Source organism: Perca fluviatilis, chromosome 16 (assembly GCF_010015445.1).
Source record: "Perca fluviatilis chromosome 16, GENO_Pfluv_1.0, whole genome shotgun sequence".
Lineage (NCBI taxonomy): Eukaryota > Metazoa > Chordata > Actinopteri > Perciformes > Percidae > Perca > Perca fluviatilis.
The window spans coordinates 1,405,605-1,428,077 of NC_053127.1; the positions used below are offsets into that span (position 1 = coordinate 1,405,605).

Consider the following 22,473-nt stretch of genomic DNA (forward strand, 5'->3'; position numbering starts at 1 on the left):
TATACAGTAAAACAGACAATGAGTTAGGGCTGTGCAATTAATCGAAATGTAATCGTTATGATTTAATTTCCCATTGATCACAAAAACAGAATAATTGAGAAAACAATTATTTAGCTCATTACTGTCACGGACGACCAGGAGACAGACTGGAGTAGTGAAGCAGATCTTTATTAACAATGATCCAACAAAGAGCAGGAAGCAAGAGGCAGGAATCCGGTAGCTGAGTAGGCAGGTTTAGAGCAGCAGCAGACAACAGGATACGAAGTACTGGTAAGGCAAACTTGGATAGACTAGACATAACGTGTGTGAGTCAGAGCGTCATGTAGAAACAAGACTAGACAAAGAGTGTGTGTGGTTGTGCTGCTTATGTAGGTGGTTGTTGATTAGCTGCAGGTGGTGAACTGAGGATGTGGCTTGATGAGGTGCAGGTGTGTGTAATCAGTACTGGAAGGGGAGGAAAGCGACTGACTCTGCCTGAGTAGGCAGGGTATGAATCAGTGGGAGGGAGTGTGTCTGGAGAATGAGAAGGAGGAGTGAGTGCTGGTGGGACCCTGACAGTAACCCCTCCTCCCAAGGAGGCTCCTGACAGCTGAGAAGAGGGTCGAATCGGCGACGAGGCCTGCCCGGCCCCGAGAGGATCAGGACGGTCGTGGGACTGGTCGAGGAGAGCGGGGTCCAGGACGTCATCCCGCGGACCCACGACCGCTCCTCAGGACGGCGAAGGTCCCGTTTGGACAGCCACACTTTCTGGTCGGGTTGGTACTGTGGGGTGTCGGACCGACGTCGTTCTGCAGGTTCCTTGTGCCTGTGGACAGCTTGTTGGAGCTGCCGCGTGAGCTGCATCCCATACCCTCTCACTGCTCATACGGCAGGCACCTCTGATGTCTCACCCGACCAAGGGAAAAGCGGGGTATATAACCTAGGATGCATTGGAAAGGGGTGAGTCCTGTGTTGGTTTGTCGAGGGGAATTCTGGGCATATTCTGCCCAGGGAGGAAACGGCTCCAACTGTTCTGGTTCTGGTGGCACTAGGTCCTGAGATGACGTTCTATTTCTTGGATCTTCCGTTCAGTTTGTCCGTTTGTCTGAGGGTAAGATAACCTGACGATAGACTGACTGTCACTCCCAGAAGTCTGAAGAAGGCATGCCAAACTCTAGAGATGAACTGAGGTCTTCTGTCAGAGATGATGTCCTCTGGAATGCGAAGGTTCCTGAACACATGACAGAAAAGTGCTTCTGCCATTATGAGGGCAGTGGGAAGCCTGGGTAGAGGAATCAGCCTACAACCCTTGGAGAACCTGTCCACTACTACCAGGATGCAGGTGTGGCCATCGGATTAAGGAAGGTCAGTCATGAAGTCTATCCCTAAGTGGGACCATGGGCGTCGAGGAACAGGAAGGGGCATGAGCTTGCCTTCTGGGAGATTTCTGGGGGTGTTGGTTATGGCACAAACTGAACAGCCGGAAACATAACGGGACACATCCTGAGAGATGGTGGGCCACCAGTACCGTTGGCGGAGGAGGGGAGAGGGTACGCTTTCTACCCGGATGTCCCGAACCCGGAACGGTGTGGGCTGAGTCCAGCAGGATGGTACGGGAACTGAGGAGGGACGAAGACCCCACCCCCGGACCTCCTGGCCGAGGGAGCCGAAGGTGAAGGTTTGCCTGGGTGATCTGTTCGATGTCCCAGACAATAGGATTGACGATCAAAGGAAGGAGGTATGATGGGTTCAGGTTGGAGATCCTCAGCAGCTGATTGATGGAGATTAGAGAGGGCATCAGCCTTGCCATTCTTGCTACCTGGTCTATAGGTGATGTGGAAGTCAAAGCGAGTAAGAAGAGAGCCCAACAGGCTTGGCGAGGGTTCAATCGTTTTGCCTCTCTGATGTTTTTCCAGGTTGCGATGATCTGTTATGACCTCGAACTGGTGATCGGCTCCCTCTAACCAATGTCTCCCTCCTCAAGGGCCAGTTTGATAGCCAGTAGTTCCCGGTTTCGAAGTCGTAATTCTGTTCTGCTGTAGAAAGCTTCTTGGAGAGAAGGCACAGGGATGGAGTCTGGGAGGTGTTCCTGCCGTTGGCACAGTACCGCTCCTGCCCCAGTGGGAGGACGCGTCAACCTCAACAACAAAGGGCAGGTCCGGGTTAGGATGAGCCAGGATGGGAGCGGTTATGAAGGCATCCTTAAGACGAGCAAAGGCGGTGATGGCCTCCTGAGTCAGGGACAGGGATTTGGGCTGCCCCTTGAGGGCCGAGGTCAGAGGAGCGCTGATGTCACTGTCGCAGAGGATGAAATGTCTATAAAAGTTGGCAAATCCCAGAAACCGCTGGAGGTCCTTGATGGTGGAGGGAAGAGGCCAATGACGGATGGTGTCTACTTTCTTTTGATCCATCTGGACCCGTGTTGGTCGATGACGTAAACCCAGAAACTGCACAGATGGGGTGTGGAACTCACAATTCTTCAGCTTCAGATACAGTTCGTTCTGCTTCGGCTTCTTCAGCACGGAACGTGTAGTTGGTGTTCGGAGAGAAGAGGAATAGATGAGGAAGCCATCAATGTAGACCAAAACGAAGCGGTTGAGGAATTCCCGGAGGACCTCGTTCATGAATCCCCGGAATACAGCTGGAGCATTAGCCAGTCCGAAAGGCATGACCTGATACCGTAATGACCAGAGGGGTGACAAAGGCTGTCTTTTAGTGTCACCTCAACGGATGCGGATCAGGTTGTTAAGCCCGTAAATCCAACCGTGGCAGCGGCGGGCTCCCCGCGCTCTCGGAGGCACGCGGAACCAGAGGAAGGGATATCTGAACTTTATGGTTTGGGAGTTGAGGGATCTATAGTCAATGCATGGTCTCAAACCTCCATCCTTTTTGGCCACAAAAAAAACTGGAAGCGGCAGGAGAGGTGGATGGGTGGATGAACTGCTGCTGAAGGGCCTCCTTCACATATTCCTCCATGGCTTTCTGTTCTGGGATGGAGAGGCCATAGACCCCTCCCTTAAGGGCCATGGCTCGGGGTTCAGATCAACAGCACAGTCCCAGGGTCGATGTGGAGGCAACTTCATAGCCAGTTGTTTACTAAACGGGCCCTCGAAGTCCTTGTAAACAACGGAAGGACCCGCCGACTGAAGAAAGACGTCGGGGCTCTCAGTGGTAGTGGAACGGCGGGAAACCGGGGTCCATTGCTTGTGGATGAAGAAGGAGGTTTTGGAGGTGTTTCCTTCCTGTAGAGCGGTGTGACGCATGCATGAATACAGTCCTCTCCCCATTGTAGAACCTCTCCAGTCGTCTAGGTTGATGCTGCACTAGCCATGGCCTTCCCAGCGATGATTTTGGCTGTGGAGTCTTCTAGTACCATGAAGGTGAGTTTTCAGAGTGCAAACTGCCTACCCGGAGCGTCAGTGTAGGGGAAACATGCAAATCCGGCCCTTTCCCAGCAGCTTGCCTTGGATGGTGTGAATTTCCAAATCCTGCGGGATCCGACGTTTGTTGACACCTTACGTCTGGAGGAGAGGAATGGAGATGAAATTCCCCCCGAACCTGAGTCGATGAGGGCATGCGCTGTGACACAGAAACGGGTAGTCAATACTTGTACAGGAGTGCGAATCAGAGTCTCAATTCTTGCGGGAGTTGGATGGCACTCACCGTTGGGGGCGGGGACGGATAGGGTAGTCTCTGATGAAGTGCATGTCCCCTCCACAGTACAGACAGAGCCTTAGCCCTAGGCGCGGTGACGCGCTCAGCGGGTGACAGGCGAGCAGAATCGACTTGCATAGGTTCAGTGGCTGTCTTGTTCCAACCACTAGCAGCCGCTACGATACGAAACTGGAGAGCATATGTACTCACAGACGATCCTCCCTGGCGAAGCCGATAAAGTTGATCATGCACAGTAAGGTCAGCCGCCACCTGCCGAAAACTTCGCGCAAGTGTTGATTGAAAGCCGACAAAGATGTCACCAACCCGAGTCAGAGTTCCACACAACGCTGGGCCCACTGGAGAGCACAGCCTGACAGCAGGGAGATCACAAAGGCCACTCGGGCGTGTCGTTGTTAAACAGGTGGGCTTGCATCTGGAAATACAGCGACACCTGGAGCAGAAATCCACTGCAGTCCTCCGCCTCTCCAGTGAATGTCGCTGGTCGGGTGATGGGACTCCGAAGCGGCGGCAGTAGCTGTAGCCGAAAAAGCCGGTGTTTGTGGAAGCAAATGTCTCTGTGCAGAGCGCAGGGATCTCTTCGGGCGCGGTGGGCGGATTAACGAGGCGGAGAAGGCAGGAGAGATAAAACCGCCTGTACAAGCTCCGTGAGTGGATCAAGAACAGAATCCACCACGGGCTCTGTTGGATCTTGCATCTTGGTCTAGTCTTCTGTCACGGACGACCAGGAGACAGACTGGGTAGTGAAGCAGATCTTTATTAACAATGATCCAACAAAGGCAGGAAGCAACAGGCAGGAATCCGGTAGCTGAGTAGGCAGGTTTAGAGCAGCAGCAGACAACAGGATACAAAGTACTGTTAAGGCAAACTTGGATAGACTAGGCATAACTTGTGTGTGTCGGCGTCATATAGAAACGAGACTAGACAAAGAGTGTGTGTGGTTGTGCTGCTTATATAGGTGGTTGTTGATTAGTTGCAGGTGGTGAACTGAGGATGAGGCTTGATGAGGTGCAGGTGTGTGTAATCAGTACTGAGGGGACTGGGAGCGACTTTCTGCCTGAGTGACGAGGAGTATGAACCAGTCGGAGGAGTGTGTGCTGGAGAATGAAAAGAATGAGTGCTGGTGCCGGTGGGAACCTGACAATTACATTTAGCAAGTAAACTTGTATTTTCTATTTTGTTCTGAATGAAAAAAATCAAGTTTAAATAGAAAAGTATTAAGGTAAAGTCCACAGTACTGTGTTATTTTACTTTTATTTAAATTTGTCCACTGTTTTTAAGTTCAATAATTGCAACATCTTTCAGAGTAAGTAGAAGTAATGCGTGTTAAATTATCGTTGATTTCATATTGACCAAAATAATCCTGATTATATTTTTTTCCCATAATCCATCAGCCCTACAATGAGTGTTCATGAGTGGGTCAATGATCAGCTCCTAGTATTACTGCAGTTTTCCAGTCCCATCTGTATCCAGATTTAAACCTGTTTCCTCATAAAGTCAGGACTAACTGATGCTGTGCAGACAAACTGTCTCAACTCTTCCGACTCTCTCTCTCTCTCTCTCTCTCTCTCTGAGGGACTTGTTGTCTATGACCTTTATTTATTGAGAAAAGGCGGTGAACAGAAAGGACATATTTTATTGCACCAGAAATTATGATTGCCTGAATTTTGTGTGTTGTAACTTAACATGGCATATCTCAGGAAGTCAGCACTGCTTGGGTGGAGACACACAGCCCTAATCATCATTATTCAGGAAAAGGGTTGGGGGCTCTGCTGCTGTTATCACAGAGGAACAAACTACTTCTGGTGTTGGCAGGGTGCATGCCATGTACATTCTGTATAAAACATTTGTATAAAAGTAGAGAACTGCAGATTTATAAAAAAAAATAAACAAAAATAAAAACAGATTAATACATTTATATTACATAACGTAACCTAGTAGTGCTACAAATCAATGAAGAAAAGGTTAAGTGCATGCACGTAGCCTAGAGTTTAAAGGTTCCCCATCAGTTGATCGTCTATTACTCATTAGAACTTTTATATATATATATATATATATATATATATATATATATATATATATAGTGACACTGGCGATCAGAATCGGTACATTCCTGATTACAACCAACCTTTTTTCCAGAACAGAGAGAGAGGGAGTGTGTGTGAGTTACCTGACAGGTGATCCACAGTTGCACTGAAGGAGTCTCTTCCCAGTATGGTGTTTCCACTGGAGCTCTTTCCTGATCCAGTTTTCCCAACAAGAACCAGCCTCAGGTCTGACAGGTCAGAAAACAGAAAACAGAGAATGAAACTCTGACCCTGAGATTAAACCAGACGTGGATACTCCTCCGTATGCTTCATAACACACCAGGAGAATCATTTTATTTAACCAGGAAGAGTGTCCTGGCAGCAGTACAGTCCCACAGACACATAAAACAACTAAAGCAGCAAATATTACCCAAAATCAACCCCAATCATAAAAACATCTGGCTAAACATCTACAGTGAGATACATCTGTCTCCAGGTCATTCAACATCCTCTGATAAGCGACCAATGAAAGCAGCTCATTAAGTTTTAAAGGTTTAGAAGCGACTCAACACCCCGCACCTCAATCAAAACTAGACCTGACACATATTTTCATCGGGTGGGGAGACGCTTCTGGGACGCACAATTCTCTTAAAGAGATATGCTAGAAGGGCCTTGAACACTTCGTACCTACAGTCTACTATCAATCAGCCTTCAAGCAGTCGAGACCATTGGTCTCATGTGACAGAATCAAATCACATTTATTATATTTCTTTACTCCCATGCTTGATTTAACTGGAGAGCCTATAACACATGGAACTTTCAAAAATCAAAAGGATTTCTGTCCCCTTCTTTCTGTTGGAGTATTCATAATTAATAGATAAAGTGCTCATATCATTCAATCTAATCCACTTTATCCAATCCACTTTATTTATATAACACAATTTTAACAAACACAAGGTTTCCAAATTGCAATAGAAAATAAAGAGGGCCAAGCACAGAGCCCTGTGGGACCCTACAGGAGAGGGGAGCAGTGGAGGACACCGAGTCATCAAGGCCGACACAGAAAGTCCGATGTGACAGGTAGGACGGTAGGACCATTCCAGTGCTGTGCCACTGAGGCCACCCACTGCTCCAAACGAGCAATGAGGATGTCATGGTCCACTGTATCAAATGCTGCAGTCAAATCTAAAAGTACAAGGATAACACAGTGACCAGGGTCAGTAGCTAAAAGGATATCATTAAAAACTCTTAAAAGCACTGATTCTGTGCTGTGCAATGTTTTAAAACCGGATTGGAAAATTTCAAGAATATTTTGTTCATTTAAAAAGTCCATGAGCTGGGAATATACAATCTTCTCTGAGATTTTAGAGAAGAAGGACAATTTGGAGATAAGCCTAAAAGTTTGCCAAAATAGTATGATCCAGCCCAGGTTTTTTAATAAAGGTAGCACAACTGCATGTTTAAGATTTAGAGGGACTACTCCAGATGACAGACTGCTATTAATAACTGTGAGACAAGATGGCCCAACAGTGGGAAAAACCTCCTTAAAAAATCGAGGTGGGACAGTATCATCCGGAGAACCCGAGGGGCTTCAAATGACCCACAATCTCCTGCACAAAAGGCAGGGTCACAGGCTCAAACATGTCGAACACAGCAGGGCAGGGGACAAACACCGAAGGATCAGGAGCAGAAGGTGAAATAAGTGATCTGGTAGAAGTGACTTTATGAATGAAGTAGTGAAGAAAATTCTCACACACAGCAGGAGAGGCCTCAATTACATTCTGTGGTGCATTAGAGCCGGAGTTGATAACTTTAAACAACACACTGGGTTTAGAAGTTTTATTTTTAGTTTAGAAGAGCAATTTCAGAAAAGTATTTTCTTTTAGCCTCTTTCACAGTGGATTGGTAATGACGCCAGCAATCCCTCAATATTTCAAAAGACACTTTTTCCACTTTGGCTCAGCTCTTCGACAATCCTGTCTGGCAGTGCGGGTAGTTTCATTCAGCCAAGGCTCTGATTTGGCTTTCTGCTGCCTGGGCTCTCATTATAAACGTCGTACGCCGCTTCCCACACAAAGGTTGCGATTTATAAAAAAAACTTGACAGGAGAGTATGCGGTCCTCCACCAAGCTCTACGCCATGCAAACGCACATTTTGGAGACAAAATAGGAATTGGCAACTCAGATGGTGAGGTGGTGAACGTAATATTGTCTAGTATTGATGCCGACGCACATTCTTTCACTCCATATCATCCACATTACCATGAAGATGAAATCCAGCAGTGTCATTTGCTTGTACTGAGTGATATCTGTTCCATAAACACCTCCAACTCAAATCTTAAATAAAAATTTGTTCTTAATATTTAATCAGCTGTCTCGCCGTCACATTGTCCTTCTACGGAGCGCAGGAGGAGGCTATGAGGATGAGACGGCCCGACTACATGGAATAAAGGATAGCATCAAATACCCTACCATTAGATAACTGCAGAACATAGTGAAAATAACTAAATATCTATCTATATATATATATATATATATATATATATATATATATATATATATATATATATATATAATATTGACCGAAATAATCAGGATTATATTTTTTCCCTTAATCAGAGCCTGGGCCTCACAATGAATGTTGATCAGTGGGTCAATACCTGCAGTATTCCAGTCTTTTAAATAATAATATTTTTTTTTTTAAAGCCTGAACTTCCTCACACCCCTATTTTGTGTGTTGTAACTCAACATGAAGTCTCTCAGGAGGTCAGCACTGCTTGGGTGGAGACACAAAACTCTAATGTTCATTTCTCGGAAACCGGACTTGGGGGTGGGGAGGAGGGGACTAGGGTCGTGGGAGAGACTGGTCTGAACCAGCTCTGTGTTTATCACAGAGGAACTAACTACTTCTGGTGTTAGCAGGGTCATCATCAGTACATTCTGTATAAAACATTTATACAAAAGTAGAAAGTGCAGATTTATAAGAAAGATTAAGCAAGAGTATAACAGATTAATACATTTATATTACATAACGTAACCTAATAGTGCTACAAATCAATGAAGAAAAGTTCATGTTTATGTGGAAGTTGTGCTTCTGTTTTCTATTACCGATCATCTATTACTCATTAGAACTATATATAGGATTTGTCATATTTACACATTTTAAGTACCCTTAAAGCTTGAGGAACTAACTTTAAATATAAATAGCCTATATAATTTCTTAATGTTATTAGGTTAAGGATACTAATATTAAAAATTTATCTTTTTTTCCTGCCAGCAGTACAGTTTGGGCCCCACTGGGTTAAAATCGATATAAATGTGTGAATATAACAGTTGAGATAAGAAATGAATGTTGATGCAGTCTTTAAACATCCTAGGGAGTATGATCTACTTTAGATTGACCTGATTTGACTTCATACATCTCTACGTCTCCTGAGTTTATTCATCTGATCAGATTCCTTTATTTAGTTACTGTGATGTGGGATTAGTTTTAAACATCTGTTTGTTCTTGAAGATAAAATATAGTTTTAGAGTCACCTCTGATAAGAGGACACGTCTGTTGTTTAGCAGTTTATAGAAATAAAGGAAGATTTTCACTCCAGTTATATACAAACACAAACACACACACACACACAGAGACACAGACACACACACACACACACACATACACAGTTATATACACACACACACACACACACACACATACACAGTTATATACACACACACACACAAAGAGACACACACACACACAGACACACACACAGAGACACACACACACACACACACAAAGAGACACACACACAGACACACACACAGACACACAGACAAACACACACACACACACACACAAATACACAGTTATATACAAAACACACACACACACACACACAAAGAGAGACACAGACACACACACAGACACACACACACACATACACAGTTATATACAAACACACACACACACATACAAACACACACAAAGAGACACACACACACACATACACAGTTATATACACACACACACACACACACACACACACACACAGAGAACACACACACAGACACACACACACACACACACACACACACAATACACATACACAGTTATATACACACACAGACACACACACACACACACACACATACACAGTTATATACACACACACACACACACAGACACACACAAATACACAGTTATATACAAACACAAACACACACACACACACAAAGAGAGACACAGATACACACACAGACACACACACAGACATACACAGTTATATACACACACACACACACACATACACAGTTATATACAAACACACACACACACACACACACACACACAAAGAGACACACACACACACACACATACACAGTTATATACACACACACACACAAAGAGTCACACACACACACACGACACACACACACACAGACACACACACACACAGACACACACAAAGAGAGACACGAACACACACACACAGACACAGTTATATATACACACACACACATACACAGTTATATACAAACACACACACACACACACACACAAAGGACACACACACACACACACAAACACAGACCAAGAAATGAATACTCAGGATCCGTTCAGTTAAACTATAACAATCTTTAGTAAAAGGATATTGTAAACAGATCTTTCATATGCATATGGATCAGCCGCGTCGCCCGAGACTTTCTCTCCATAACCACCAACAAAGTCTCTCCGGGTCTGACCCCGGACCTTCCTTTTTCCTTTTCTTTTAATCATCTTCAGGTTCCTCCTCTCGCCATTGCGTGTGGGCCGTAATCGGTTGGATATCCCTCAGACTTTCTGTCTCCGAGAAGATAGAGAAGTTGCGCTAGAGATTGTCTGTTCCTTTAAGAGATTTCATTAGGTGCATTCTGTTCCAATTGTTTATTAAACAAAACAGGAGCACTTTTGCTCCACTAAATTTGAACCCGTCTTATCTTACACATGCCAGACAGGAGGAGACAGCGAGGACATCCCAGGCTACAGCACATTCTTATTCTAAACCCAATAGATTTCTACAGAGGACACATCTGTTGTTTAGCAGTTTATAGAAATAAAGGAAGATTTTCACTCATTTGTCTATAGCTCATTCTGTTATAAACATCCTGAGAGAATCAGGACGTTAGGGAGCTTATGAGTTTGGATCATATTCTGGATATGGGGTACTGCAGTACTAGTTGTATTTTACGTGTGGAGGAATAAATCATTGAAAGTGGATTTTCAGCATTTCACAGTGTTTTGAATCTCTCAGTGTTTAGTTCCTCCGGCAGCACTTTGTTGGACTGCTTACAGCCCAGACATGGTGTTAACATGCTCACATAAACAGGACCCCAACACACTAGTTGGTGCATGCAGACAGAGAGGAAAGAGGACGAGACCATGCTGGTAGAGACACATTACAGACAGATAACTGGTATCTTTGATTGAGGGGAAGATGTTCACTCTGGGTTGCCAGGGTTACAGCTTTAATCCCACTTTAAAAACTTTGTTCTGTTTAAAGAGTTCTGACTGTAACAAATTCAAATTCATGTTTTCACATTAGTCCTAATCCTCTTCTGTAAAACACAGATTTCACTAGACCACATGTTTCTTTTTTATAAAATCGTTCACGCTGAATTTGATGCAACATATTTTAAATAAAAGCCACAACTTCCTGTTTATCAACAACTGAAAAGCTTTATTTGCAGTGTCATCAGATATTTTTATTCAATGAGTTCAAAGTAATTAAAATAACTTTAATTTAAAACTTCTATAACTGCTGTCTGCACATATTACTGCAGAGATGTCCATTAAGTCTGCTTACTGTTTATTTCTGTTTCTGTTTATTTGTTCAATAAGTCAATTAAAAACAAAGTGATCAACAGATTTATAAAATATCAGAATTATGACTTCAGAAATCATGTTTTTATTAATTATAGTCAATGTGAGAACATGGGTCAGATTAATGAAATTAATGATATTGATATGAAATTAATAATGTGACATTATTTATGTTCTGTTACATCATAACTCTTTAAAACTGATTTCATCAGAAATATGAGAAAATAAAACATGAATGTAGAGATGTATACAATTCAGAGATACAACAAATGATTGTTTATGAACATTAAAACATTATGATAATGAATATATTGATTATATTTTTCAGAAGAAGCTTGAAATCAAGAGTCAATAACTTGTAAATATTCAAACGTTTACAACAATAAGTGATGAAAACTAATGTATAATATGATTATATAGGCGGTAAGTTATATTATAAATACATACATACATACATTATAAATGATGATTCAGCTGATTGAACAAACACACAAGAGGTCAAAGGTAAAAACGGTAAAACCATGAATAGAAACACACTCAGAACAAGTCAGACTGTCATCTGAAGAACACACAACTATATTACAGCTAACACAACATCAACACAATCATCTATTACAAAATACCTAACCAGATATAATAAAAATGAAATGGATTAATACTATAGTGGGCGGGCAAATCTTCAATCATAAAAAAAGGAAAAGAAAGATAACAATATCTGCATATAAAACTAAATAACAAAAAGCAACCAAAATAAAAATAAAAACAACAAACCAAGCAAATAAAGAAATATCTTGAAATATATTACAGTATATTACATGCCTAACATGTTGGTGAGAGTTAGGCTGTAAGTGAAGGTAAGACTTGACTTTCTTATTAAAATACCTTTTTTTTTTTTTTTTTACCTTTCCTGTGATAAAACAAATGTTAAAACCAAGCCCTGAATCAGAGAAATAAAATGTGTTTTCACAAACAAATGATATATCAAGATACAAAAAAGCCTAAAAGTCTGAAATTAGAACAGAAGTACAAAGAGGCGTTGCCATGGAGATGATAGACCGTCTCCTCTCATTGGTGGGATCTGGCAGCTTTCAGAACGCTGCAGACCCGGCGGCTACAACAAGTTAACTCGTCTTGTCGCAAATCTTTGGTCTGAAATGAAAACATTAACTAATCCTCTGAATTTTTTTTATTTGGTCTTATTTTGGTCCTACAACTGCTGGCAATGCTGCTTCCAATACTTTTGCTCCTAGTGTTTCTTCTGCTTCTGTTTCTTCTGCTGTCGCTGCTGCGTTTGCTTCTATAGCTGCTACTACTTCTGCTACTACTTCTGCTCCTATTGCTTCTCCTATTGCTTCTCCTATTGCTTCTCCTATTGCTTCTTCTATTGCAGCCAGGTTTATACCGTCTTCTTCATGAGTCTCTATGAGATTCATAAATATGTCCCATACACTGCTGTTTGATGGTCCTGCATTACCTGACAGTTTCCTTCTTTCATTTGGGAATGTCTGAGCCATCTCACCAGTGTAGTGTTCTCCACCGTTATCTGAGACCATCTCATCTACTTTCCTCAGGAAGTTTCTGACCTGATCTCTGCTTATTTTAGTTTTGTTGTCAAACACACAGAATCTCGACCACATGGAGACCAGGTCAGACACATGTTGGTTGGACCGGATCAAACCATCAATGGACCGACCTCCCAGCTCGTCTCCGTGAGTAAAAAGCACCATGGAGTACTTCAGAGCATCTCTTTCAAACAGTTGTTTCAGCAGCTTGAACAGTTTGATGTCTGCTGTAAACATGCTGCCGATTCTGACCACAATAACAAAGACATGTGGTCCTGGACTGGCCTCTGCTATCCACTTCCTGATCCCCTCATACAGGCAATTACCGGTTGGATCAGTGATTCCTGGAGTGTCAACCACTGTGACCTGACGGCCCTCAACCTCTGCTGACTTAGAGACAGTCTCAGCACTGACTGATTTAAACCGATTTGATCCTAAGATGGTGTTCCCAGAGGAACTTTTTCCAGCTCCGAGAAGACCGATCAGCACCACCCTCCGGTCAGCTGGAAGACACGAAACAAATAAAAACAGAATTAATAATTATTTTTCTTGTGTTATTACATGGCTTCGTTGAATACTTGGTTCTGATAGGTCAATTACAGCATATATACAGACTAATGGCTAATTTTAATAGACTGTTGCCATTGGTAGAGTTTTGATCACAGACTCTGGTGGACCATTATTAAATCAATTCATTATTTTTTTAATCAATATTTGTGCTCATACAGAGCTAATAGTGCTGATCAGCAGCTAAAAATAAATGTCAAAATAAGCATTGATCCAACCAAACTGTGTCTTTTGATGTTGCTTTTCTTTAAATAACCAATTTTATTAACTTTAATTTCTTATACTGCACTATCAATTTTATTCTTGTCTTTTACTGTTTTTAATTTGTTTATTAATGTTTTTAAATTGTTTTTAATTGTTTCTAACTGCTCTTTAATGTTTTATGTAAAGCACTTTGAATTGCCCTGTTGCTGAAATGTGCTATACAAATAAAGCTGCCTTGCCTTGCCTTGCCTTATACAGTGCCCTCCACAATTACTGGCACCCCTGTTTAAGATGGGGTCATGGACTTCTAAAAATTCTCCTCTTTTTTTAAACAACATAGAACTCAAATGCAAAAAGAGAAAAATCCAACCTTTATTTAAGTACATTACTTTGGTGGTAAAAAAGAAAATCGCATTTAGAAAAGAAAAGAAACTGGAAATCATGTGTCCCACAATTATTGGCACTCCTGATGTTAATACTTTGTACAACCCCCTTTGCCAACAAGACGGCACATTAATCTCCTTCTATAACATTTCACAAGATTGGAGAACACAGAGAGAGGGATCTTTGACCATTCTTCTTTGCACAATCTTTCTAGATCATCCAGAGTCCTGGGTCCTCTCTCATGCACTCTCCTCTTTAGCTCACCCCACAGGTTTTTGATTGAGGTCTGGGGTCTGAGATGGCAATGGAGAGACCTTGAGTTTGTGACTGCTGAACCATTTTTGTGTAGATTTTGCCACATGTTTAGGATCATTATCCTGCTGAAAGACCCAGTGACGCACCCATCTTCAGCTTTCTGGCAGAGGCCGTTAGGTTTTATTTAAAATGTCTTGGTTGTTCAAAGCATTCATAATGCCATGCACCCTAACAAGGTTCCCAGGGCCTTTGGAAGAGAAACAGCCCCAAAGCATCACAGATCCTCCACCATACTTCAACGGTGGTGAAGGTGCTTTGGGCATACTCATCTTTTGTTTTACGCCAGACCCACTTAGAGTGTTTGTTGCCAAAAGCTCAATCTTAGTCTCATCTGACCAAAGCACCACGATCCCAGTTGAAGTCCCAGTGCCGCTTAGCAAACTCCAGACGTTTACGTTTGTGAGTGTTAGTGAAAAAGGCTTTTTCCTTGCATGCCTCCCAAACAGCTTGTTGGCATGTAGAGAGCGTCTGATGGTTGTTTTTAGACTTCGTGACCCCAAGATGCCACTCTTTGATGCAATTCTGTGACAGTGAGCTTAGGACTTTTTTTACTTCTCTTACCATCCTCCCTCACTGTGCGTTGTGGCAAGATAAACTTGGGACCTCTTCCAGCCTTGTTTGTCACTGTTCCAGTTGTTTTAAACTTCTTAATGATTCCTCTGACTGTAGATAGCGGCCAAGTTAAGGCCAGTGGCTATTTTCTTGTAGCCATTGCCTGACTTACAAAGGTCGACACACATCTGCCTTACTTGAATTGTGTGTTCTCTTGTCTTTGCCATGTTGACAAACGGGTAAGAGAATTAGGACACTGTGTCACATCATATTTATACCCCAGGGAAACAGGAAGTCATGAATTACTATTTAAAAGTTCCTAGATACCCTGACCAACTACGTTAAAAGCACCATATATAAAAAAATAAAAATGTATTACATTTTCTGCGTTAATTGTTATGGGTTCCAATATATGTGGGACACATGATTTAAAAGTTTTTTTTAAATGTGTGATTTTTTTTTACCACCAAAGTAATGTACTTAAATAAAAGGTTGGATTTTTCTCTTTTTGCATTTGAGTTCTATGTTGTTTAAAAAAGGAGAATTTTTAGAAGTCCATGACCCCATCTTAAACAGGGTTGCCAGTAATTGTGGAGGGCACTGAATAATAGTAGAATAACACACAAGTTGAAGGCCAATTACATGGTTTATCAGATGGTCACCTGCCAATGTTCAAACATTTTGCTTTTCACGTGCAAACAACCAGTAATAAGACATCTTCCAGCTGTGAGGATTCATTCTGGACTCTGATAATGAAGACGCTGTCCATCAACCTCTCATCCCTAAAATATAATTGTTAAAAAGAAAAGAAAATATAAAGCCTGTGTTTGATGAGCTCCTGTGAGATCAGAGATTCTGATAGCAGCTGAAACTGAGGTGTCAATCACATTCAACTTTAGACCAATGTAAGAATTATATCCCACGGTACCTGGTGAATCAGGTTGGTCCTGGGTTGGGAGGGGACTGGACTTCACCAGCAGCTCTTTGACTGTCTGTGCCTGCCCTATGTGGATAGAGATTGTTGTGGATTTTTTGGCATCTGTTGCTCAAGAATTATGTTATGGACTTTTTTTTTTAAACTAAATTGAGCTTGAGGTTTTCAAAAAGTGGTGGGTACAAAATGACTCATGATGAAATCTGGTAGCGGTCCGCCCACCACCCGCCCAACGAAATCAACGCCTATGCTAGTATTACTCATTTATTAGACCTTTTATAGAAGATCTTAATTTTTATAGACTAATCAAACATAATCAAGGATTTATGTTTTGATTCTCCACATTAACACAACTGACGGATCCATTTCCAATCTGTACCAAACTCCATCCTCAAAACCCACATTTTAACGGAAATATACCCTTAAAATATGCATTGAGTTTGGTTGGTGCCCGAAGTTTAAAACGGCATTTAAAAACAGCAGGGATCTCCGGTTGCTTTAGATCAATGTAAGAGTAGATCAGACAGTACCTGGTGAATCAGGCTGGTCCTGGGTTGGGACGTGCGGACTTCTTCAACAGCTCTCTGACTTGTTCTTCATCATCATCTTTATTGTTGAAGAAGTGATACCCCGCAAACTTTCTAACAACTTTTGGAAGCTCTCTTCCCATCCCTTTAAAGATCAAATCCTTCAATGTCCTGCCCTGTAACATATCACCACCAGTGAAGAGCAGGTAACTCTTTTTCACCCCCGAAATCCCGAGGGACTTTCCTAGCTACTTTTCACAGCCTTCTTGTCCTCCTCTGTGAACAGTCCAACTCTGATCACCACCAGAAACAGACAACGTCTGCGGGATGACACAAAGCTTCTTACCGTACTTCTTAATCTTCTTTGTGTCCTTCCTCCCTAATATTCCCGGAGTATCGACCACTGAGATTGGTTTCCCGAGCACATTTCCTGTTTGTTCAGAGATCTGTGTCGTCACTGGTTCAAAGGACGGCTTCGACACAAACGCTGGTCGTCCCAGGATGGTGTTTCCTGAAGCACTTTTACCGACTCCGGCGTGTCCCAGAAGGACGATGGTGAGATCTGGAGGAGGAACTGGGTCCATGTCTGAGGATCAGAAGACCTGCTGGAGGAAAGGGTCAGATTCACTAAGTTGCAAGGGTACACGATTGTATTTGTGGAAATCAACAGCTAGAAGCATGATGCCATTGTGTCTCCCCTATCAGAAGTGTAGTCTAGATCAATTGAAGAACATTTTCAGGGTAAAACCTTTAGCTCTCTGTGTGCTTCCCGACCACGGTCTGGGAGCCCCAAACAGGAAAGGTGTCACACAGTCCCCTGTAAGACTGCCCGCCCCATAAAACCTCTCTTCAATGCTTTTAACAATAATTATAATATTATATTCATACAAATAAAATGTACTTTCTATTGCACAACTGAGGCCTAAAGCTCATGATCCCACTGAAGTTAAAAGAAGGACTATCTGCATTCAGGGATTTGGAGGGACTGGTACTTTCAAACAGTTTGACAGGCTGACCCAGTACATACAGGACAATAAAAATATGTGTTTGTTCCATCTCTACTACATCACTACTCAGCAGCTGACTCACTACCTTCCTGAGATTCTTGTCCCTCTCAGACCCAAACTGCTCTTGGATCAGTCACTAGAGACCATTTCACAGCTGGAAACATATTCTAAAAGTATATTTACACTAACAGGACATTAACAAGAGGGGTCTACATATTTCTACAGCTGATCTTTGCTGTCTGGTTATTTTCTTTGGCTGATTGACTACAATAAACTCTGAAACTTTTCGTCATTTTTTCTCCAAAACATCAGACCTTTAATAAAGTTTCACACATAAAAACATCAAATCTGAGTTCATGGAAATTAATCCAAACTAAAAGTAAAGAACTGAGATAAAACTCAGAAGAAAAAATAATAAAACATATATATGTATTCCTCCGGAGAGATTTACCTGCTCAGGTGTGAAGAAATAAACAATAAAACCAACTCCCTGATAACTAACACGACGATCTCTCTTACTCTTCTGATCTGCTTCTCACTCTGAAGAGATGTGCATACAGACATGATCAGATTTCAAAATAAAGCTCCACTTTCATTTTAAGAGTACTAAAATATTTGACTCAAGTAAAAGTAGAAGTACTTGTTTAAAGACACATTCAGAGAGGACATGTAATTTACTTTGGAATAATACATACAATATAAATAATATAAAGTACACAGTAAAACAGACAATGAGTTAGGGCTGTGCAATTAATTGAAATGTAATCGTGATTATGATTTCAGCTCCCAATGATCACAAAAACAGAATAATTGAGAAAAACAATTATTAAGCTCATTACGTTTAGCAAGTAAACTTTTCTAAAAAAAAGTTTTCTATTTTGTTCTGAGTGAAAACATCAAGTTTTAAATAGAAAACGTATTAAGGTAAAGTCCAGAGTAGTGTGTGTTATTTACTGTTGATTTAACTTTTTCCACTGTTTTTAAGTTCAATATTTGCAACATCTTTCCAGAAGTCAACGAGTAATCGTGTTAAATTATCTTGATTTCAATATTGACCAAAATAATCGTAATTATATTTTTCCCATAATCGAAGCAGCCCTACAATGAATCTTGATCAGTGGGTCAATGATCAGCTCCAACTATCACTGCAGTATTCCAGTCCCATCTGTATCCAGATTTAGTTTCCTCAGAAAATGAGGACTAACTGATGCCATGTAGACAATTCTTCACACTCTCTCTGTGAGGGCCTTGCTGTCTATGACCATTAATTTGAAAAGTAGGACCAGAAATTAATGTCTTTTTTTTAAAGACTGAACCTTTCTCACACCCCCATTTTGTGTGTTGTAACTTAGCATGGTGTTTCTCAGAAAGTCAGCACTTCCTGGGTGGAGACACAAAGTCTCCAGAGGGTGTCAAGTAACAAAGTACAAATACTTTGTTACCTTACTTAAAGGTCCAATATGTAATATTTGTACTGTAAAAATCAAAAAATGACACCAATGCCTCATCAGATATTAAGGAAACATGTTAAGCTGAAATACTATCTTTTCTGACAACAATGCTAATGTCAGTATTTTTCTTTTTGAAATTTACGTTCCGTGACAGAATTTCTGTTTATGTTTTGATCTGTGTGTTGTTATCAACGGCCCAGTTTGACAGCCAGGCCGGTTGCCAGATATACCTGTAAAAACGTAAACCCAGCGCGCTACAGCTGTAACGGTAGTACAGCCATGAAAGCAGCAAACAAACAAACAGGATCAACGGAGATAGATTCTACCCGACCTAAACAAAACAGATGCGTGACCAGAGACGCAACAACCCCCCGGTAAATATTGGAGATGTATTTGGAAGATGGAGACAGCTTAGATCCCAAAAGGGACGCAGAGTTGGCTTATTTCCTCCTGAACAGGTAAGCACTAGCTTCACACTAATTTATCACAGCCACTAGGGACGGGCTTTAGGTCATTTCAACATTTGTGTTCTCACATTGAATTATATAGCTAGAGTACCCGAGTTGGTTACTGCAAAACAATTGAGACACAGCCAGTAAAGTGATCCCGACTGGTCTGGCTAACGATCCATGCTAACCCCGCTAACTGCTAACGTTACCGGGGGGGACCAGGCAAGGCGCCCATGGCTGTTTACAGCGTGTAGTTCAGCAGCTGGAGCCGACAACGGTGAGTTATTTTAAGCCACGAGAGGGGGGGCTGTGAATCGGGAAGAGAGGACTGTGAGTTTGCAGTGTGTTTAGCGATTGTTGACGTAATTCTAAGCCAATGGAAGTGTGTTCCGTCGGTAAAATGGTATTTTTAGCGTTTCGTATTGTAATTCTAAGCCGAGGAAGTGTGCCCGACTGGCGTGTGGAGAGGACGGTGAGGTTGTTGTGTTTTTAGCGGTTCATACTGTAATTTTGAAGCCAAAAAGTGTGTCTGTCAGTTGGTTACAGAGCTCTGCGTGAGCACGGGCTTTTATGACTGTCAATATAGCCAGCATCTACCGTTAGCTACTCCGCTGTGCTGTGGAGTAATGTCTAGCTATGTGAGAAAAGCATCTAGCAACATTGTTGTGAATGCTGCGGTCTCAGCCTGGCAACCCCGTGGAACTTCGAAGTCGGGTAGGAGGGGGGCGGGGAACGACTCTCCAGTATTTTGAATTGGTAGTGCAGTAACTATTTTAACCGCTAGCTGCCAGTATTACATACAATATTACATATTGCACCTTTAAGTAGAAATTTTGGGTATCTATACTTTACTGGAGTAATTATTTTACAGCAGACTTTTTACTTCCACCTCGACATTTTCACGCAATTATCTGTACTTTCTACATTTTAAAATAGCCTCGTTACTCCTATTTCAGTTCGGCTTGTCTTCATTCCGCTCGTCATCGTTAAAAAAAAAAACACACACACACACATACAACAAAAACATCTGGAGAAAGTGAATTTGATTGTGGTTGGATGAGAAGTATAAACATTTACCATTCCGACACCCTATTGGGTTTGTATGCGATCAATCGCACCTGCACAGACCCGGTGCTTTAACGACAGTTACTACCGGACCGAATAGCATTGCAGATTTCGGTGCCTTATTTAGAATAGCCTACCATTAGCTAGCAGCTGGTTGTAAGCATGGTTAAAATGCTGAGAGCTAAACGGTGTAAAGTGTCTGTATTTCACTGGAGAGGATTCTAACACCAGACTGTAGCGTGCTGTTGTCTGAAAAACACAGAAGAGATGTGTCACCTTTTTCAGCCCTTCTGAGTTTGCAGGTATGATATTATCATAGTCATATGGTTTGTCCCCACGTTTAGGGGCTGCTGTTGTCCTTAATGGCATTTCCCCCTTACATCAGGGTCTTCAACATTTTTAGGCCAAGGACCCCTTAACTTAAAGTGAGATGTAGCAGGGACCCCTACTACATATTGTATGAAATTAAGTTGCATATTAAACTGGGCCTACAATAACTGTTAGGGCAACCTAAAGCCTTCTTACATACCCTTTTTTCATAAGCTATTGAACTATTAATTGTTGGCATGATTTTTATAAATCATATTTGAATGTTAGTATGTGGCACAGTAAATCTAGAATTAACTGTATCTGTGGGCTGATATCTTAGTGACTACCTTACCTATAGGCCAGTAAGCCTATCATCAGTGGGGAATTATATTTGCTAAAAATATGTTGGAATTATTTTATGGCACTTTAATTATTTATTTTTTAAAGACTCAAGAATGTACGCTAATTTGGAGGCCCCCTGCAATGACTCGGACCCCCTGTTGAAGATCTCTGCCTTACATTACTTTTACTTTTATACTTTAAGTAGTTTTGAAACCAGTACTTTTATACTTTTATTTGAGTAAAAAGTTTGAGTTTATACTTCAACTTCTACAAAAGTCTTTTCAAACCCTAGTATCTATACTTCTACATGAGTAATGAATGTGAATACTTTTGACACCTCTGCAAAGCTCTAATGTTTAATATTCAGGAAAAGGGTTGGGGGTGGGAGGTGGGGGAGAGACTGGTCCGAACCAGCTCTGTGGTTATCACAGAGGAACAAACTACTTCTGGTGTGCAGGGTGCATGCATACATCAGCACATTTTGTACAAAACATTTGTATAAAACTAGAAACTGCAGATTTATAAGAAAGATTAAGCAAGACTATAACAGATTAATACATTTATACTACACAACGTAACCCTAATAATCCTACAAATCAATGAAGAAAAGTTCATATTTATGTGTCGTAGCCTAGAGTTTAAAGATTCCCCATCAGCTGATAATCTATTACTCATTAAAACATCATATCTAGCTCATAAAGCCTCCCACTTTGAGTGCAGGTGAATAGGAAGGGTAATGAATATGCAAAACTCCTGTTCACAGTTTAGAGCAGGTTGGATGGGACTGCAGAGAGCCTACAGCAGGGATATTCAACTGCAGTATATGATTCACAGCACAGAGAGCTCCCTGAGCTATAGTCAATAAAATACATCATATAATTCCTCATTCACATAGATATTAATTAGCCATGTGGATTTACTGCTCCAGCAGAGAGGATGTTGTTTACACCAGCAGGTCATTAATAAGATCTCGTGGTAAACTAAGATCAACAGACTACAAATCAACACTTTCATTATAGCTGGGTGTGATAGTATCTGAGTAAGTTTATGATTACAATGATGAGTACATGCTCACGCATCAGACGGATCCTGGTATCGGTGCATCCCTGATTACAACCAACCGTTTACCAGAACAGAGAGAGAGGGAGTGTGTGTGAGTTACCTGACATGTGATCCACAGCTGCACTGAAGGCGTCTCTTCGCAGTATGGTGTTTCCACTGGAGCTCTTTCCTGATCCAGTTTTCCCAACGAGAACCAGCCTCATGTCTGACAGGTC

The 22,473-nt window shown here is 41.8% G+C and overlaps 1 protein-coding gene across 1 annotated transcript; it reads right to left on the reverse strand.

Moving 5' to 3' along the window:
* Window positions 1-12,462: 12,462 nt before the first annotated feature.
* Window positions 12,463-16,604, reverse strand: LOC120544175. Its single transcript, XM_039777782.1, has 3 exons — window positions 16,577-16,604; window positions 16,041-16,115; window positions 12,463-13,593 (listed from the first exon to the last, which is right to left on the reverse strand). Exon 3 carries the CDS (start codon window positions 13,325-13,327, stop codon window positions 12,725-12,727), a length of 603 nt encoding a protein of 200 aa, XP_039633716.1. The 5' UTR covers window positions 13,328-13,593; window positions 16,041-16,115; window positions 16,577-16,604; the 3' UTR covers window positions 12,463-12,724.
* Window positions 16,605-22,473: the final 5,869 nt, after the last annotated feature.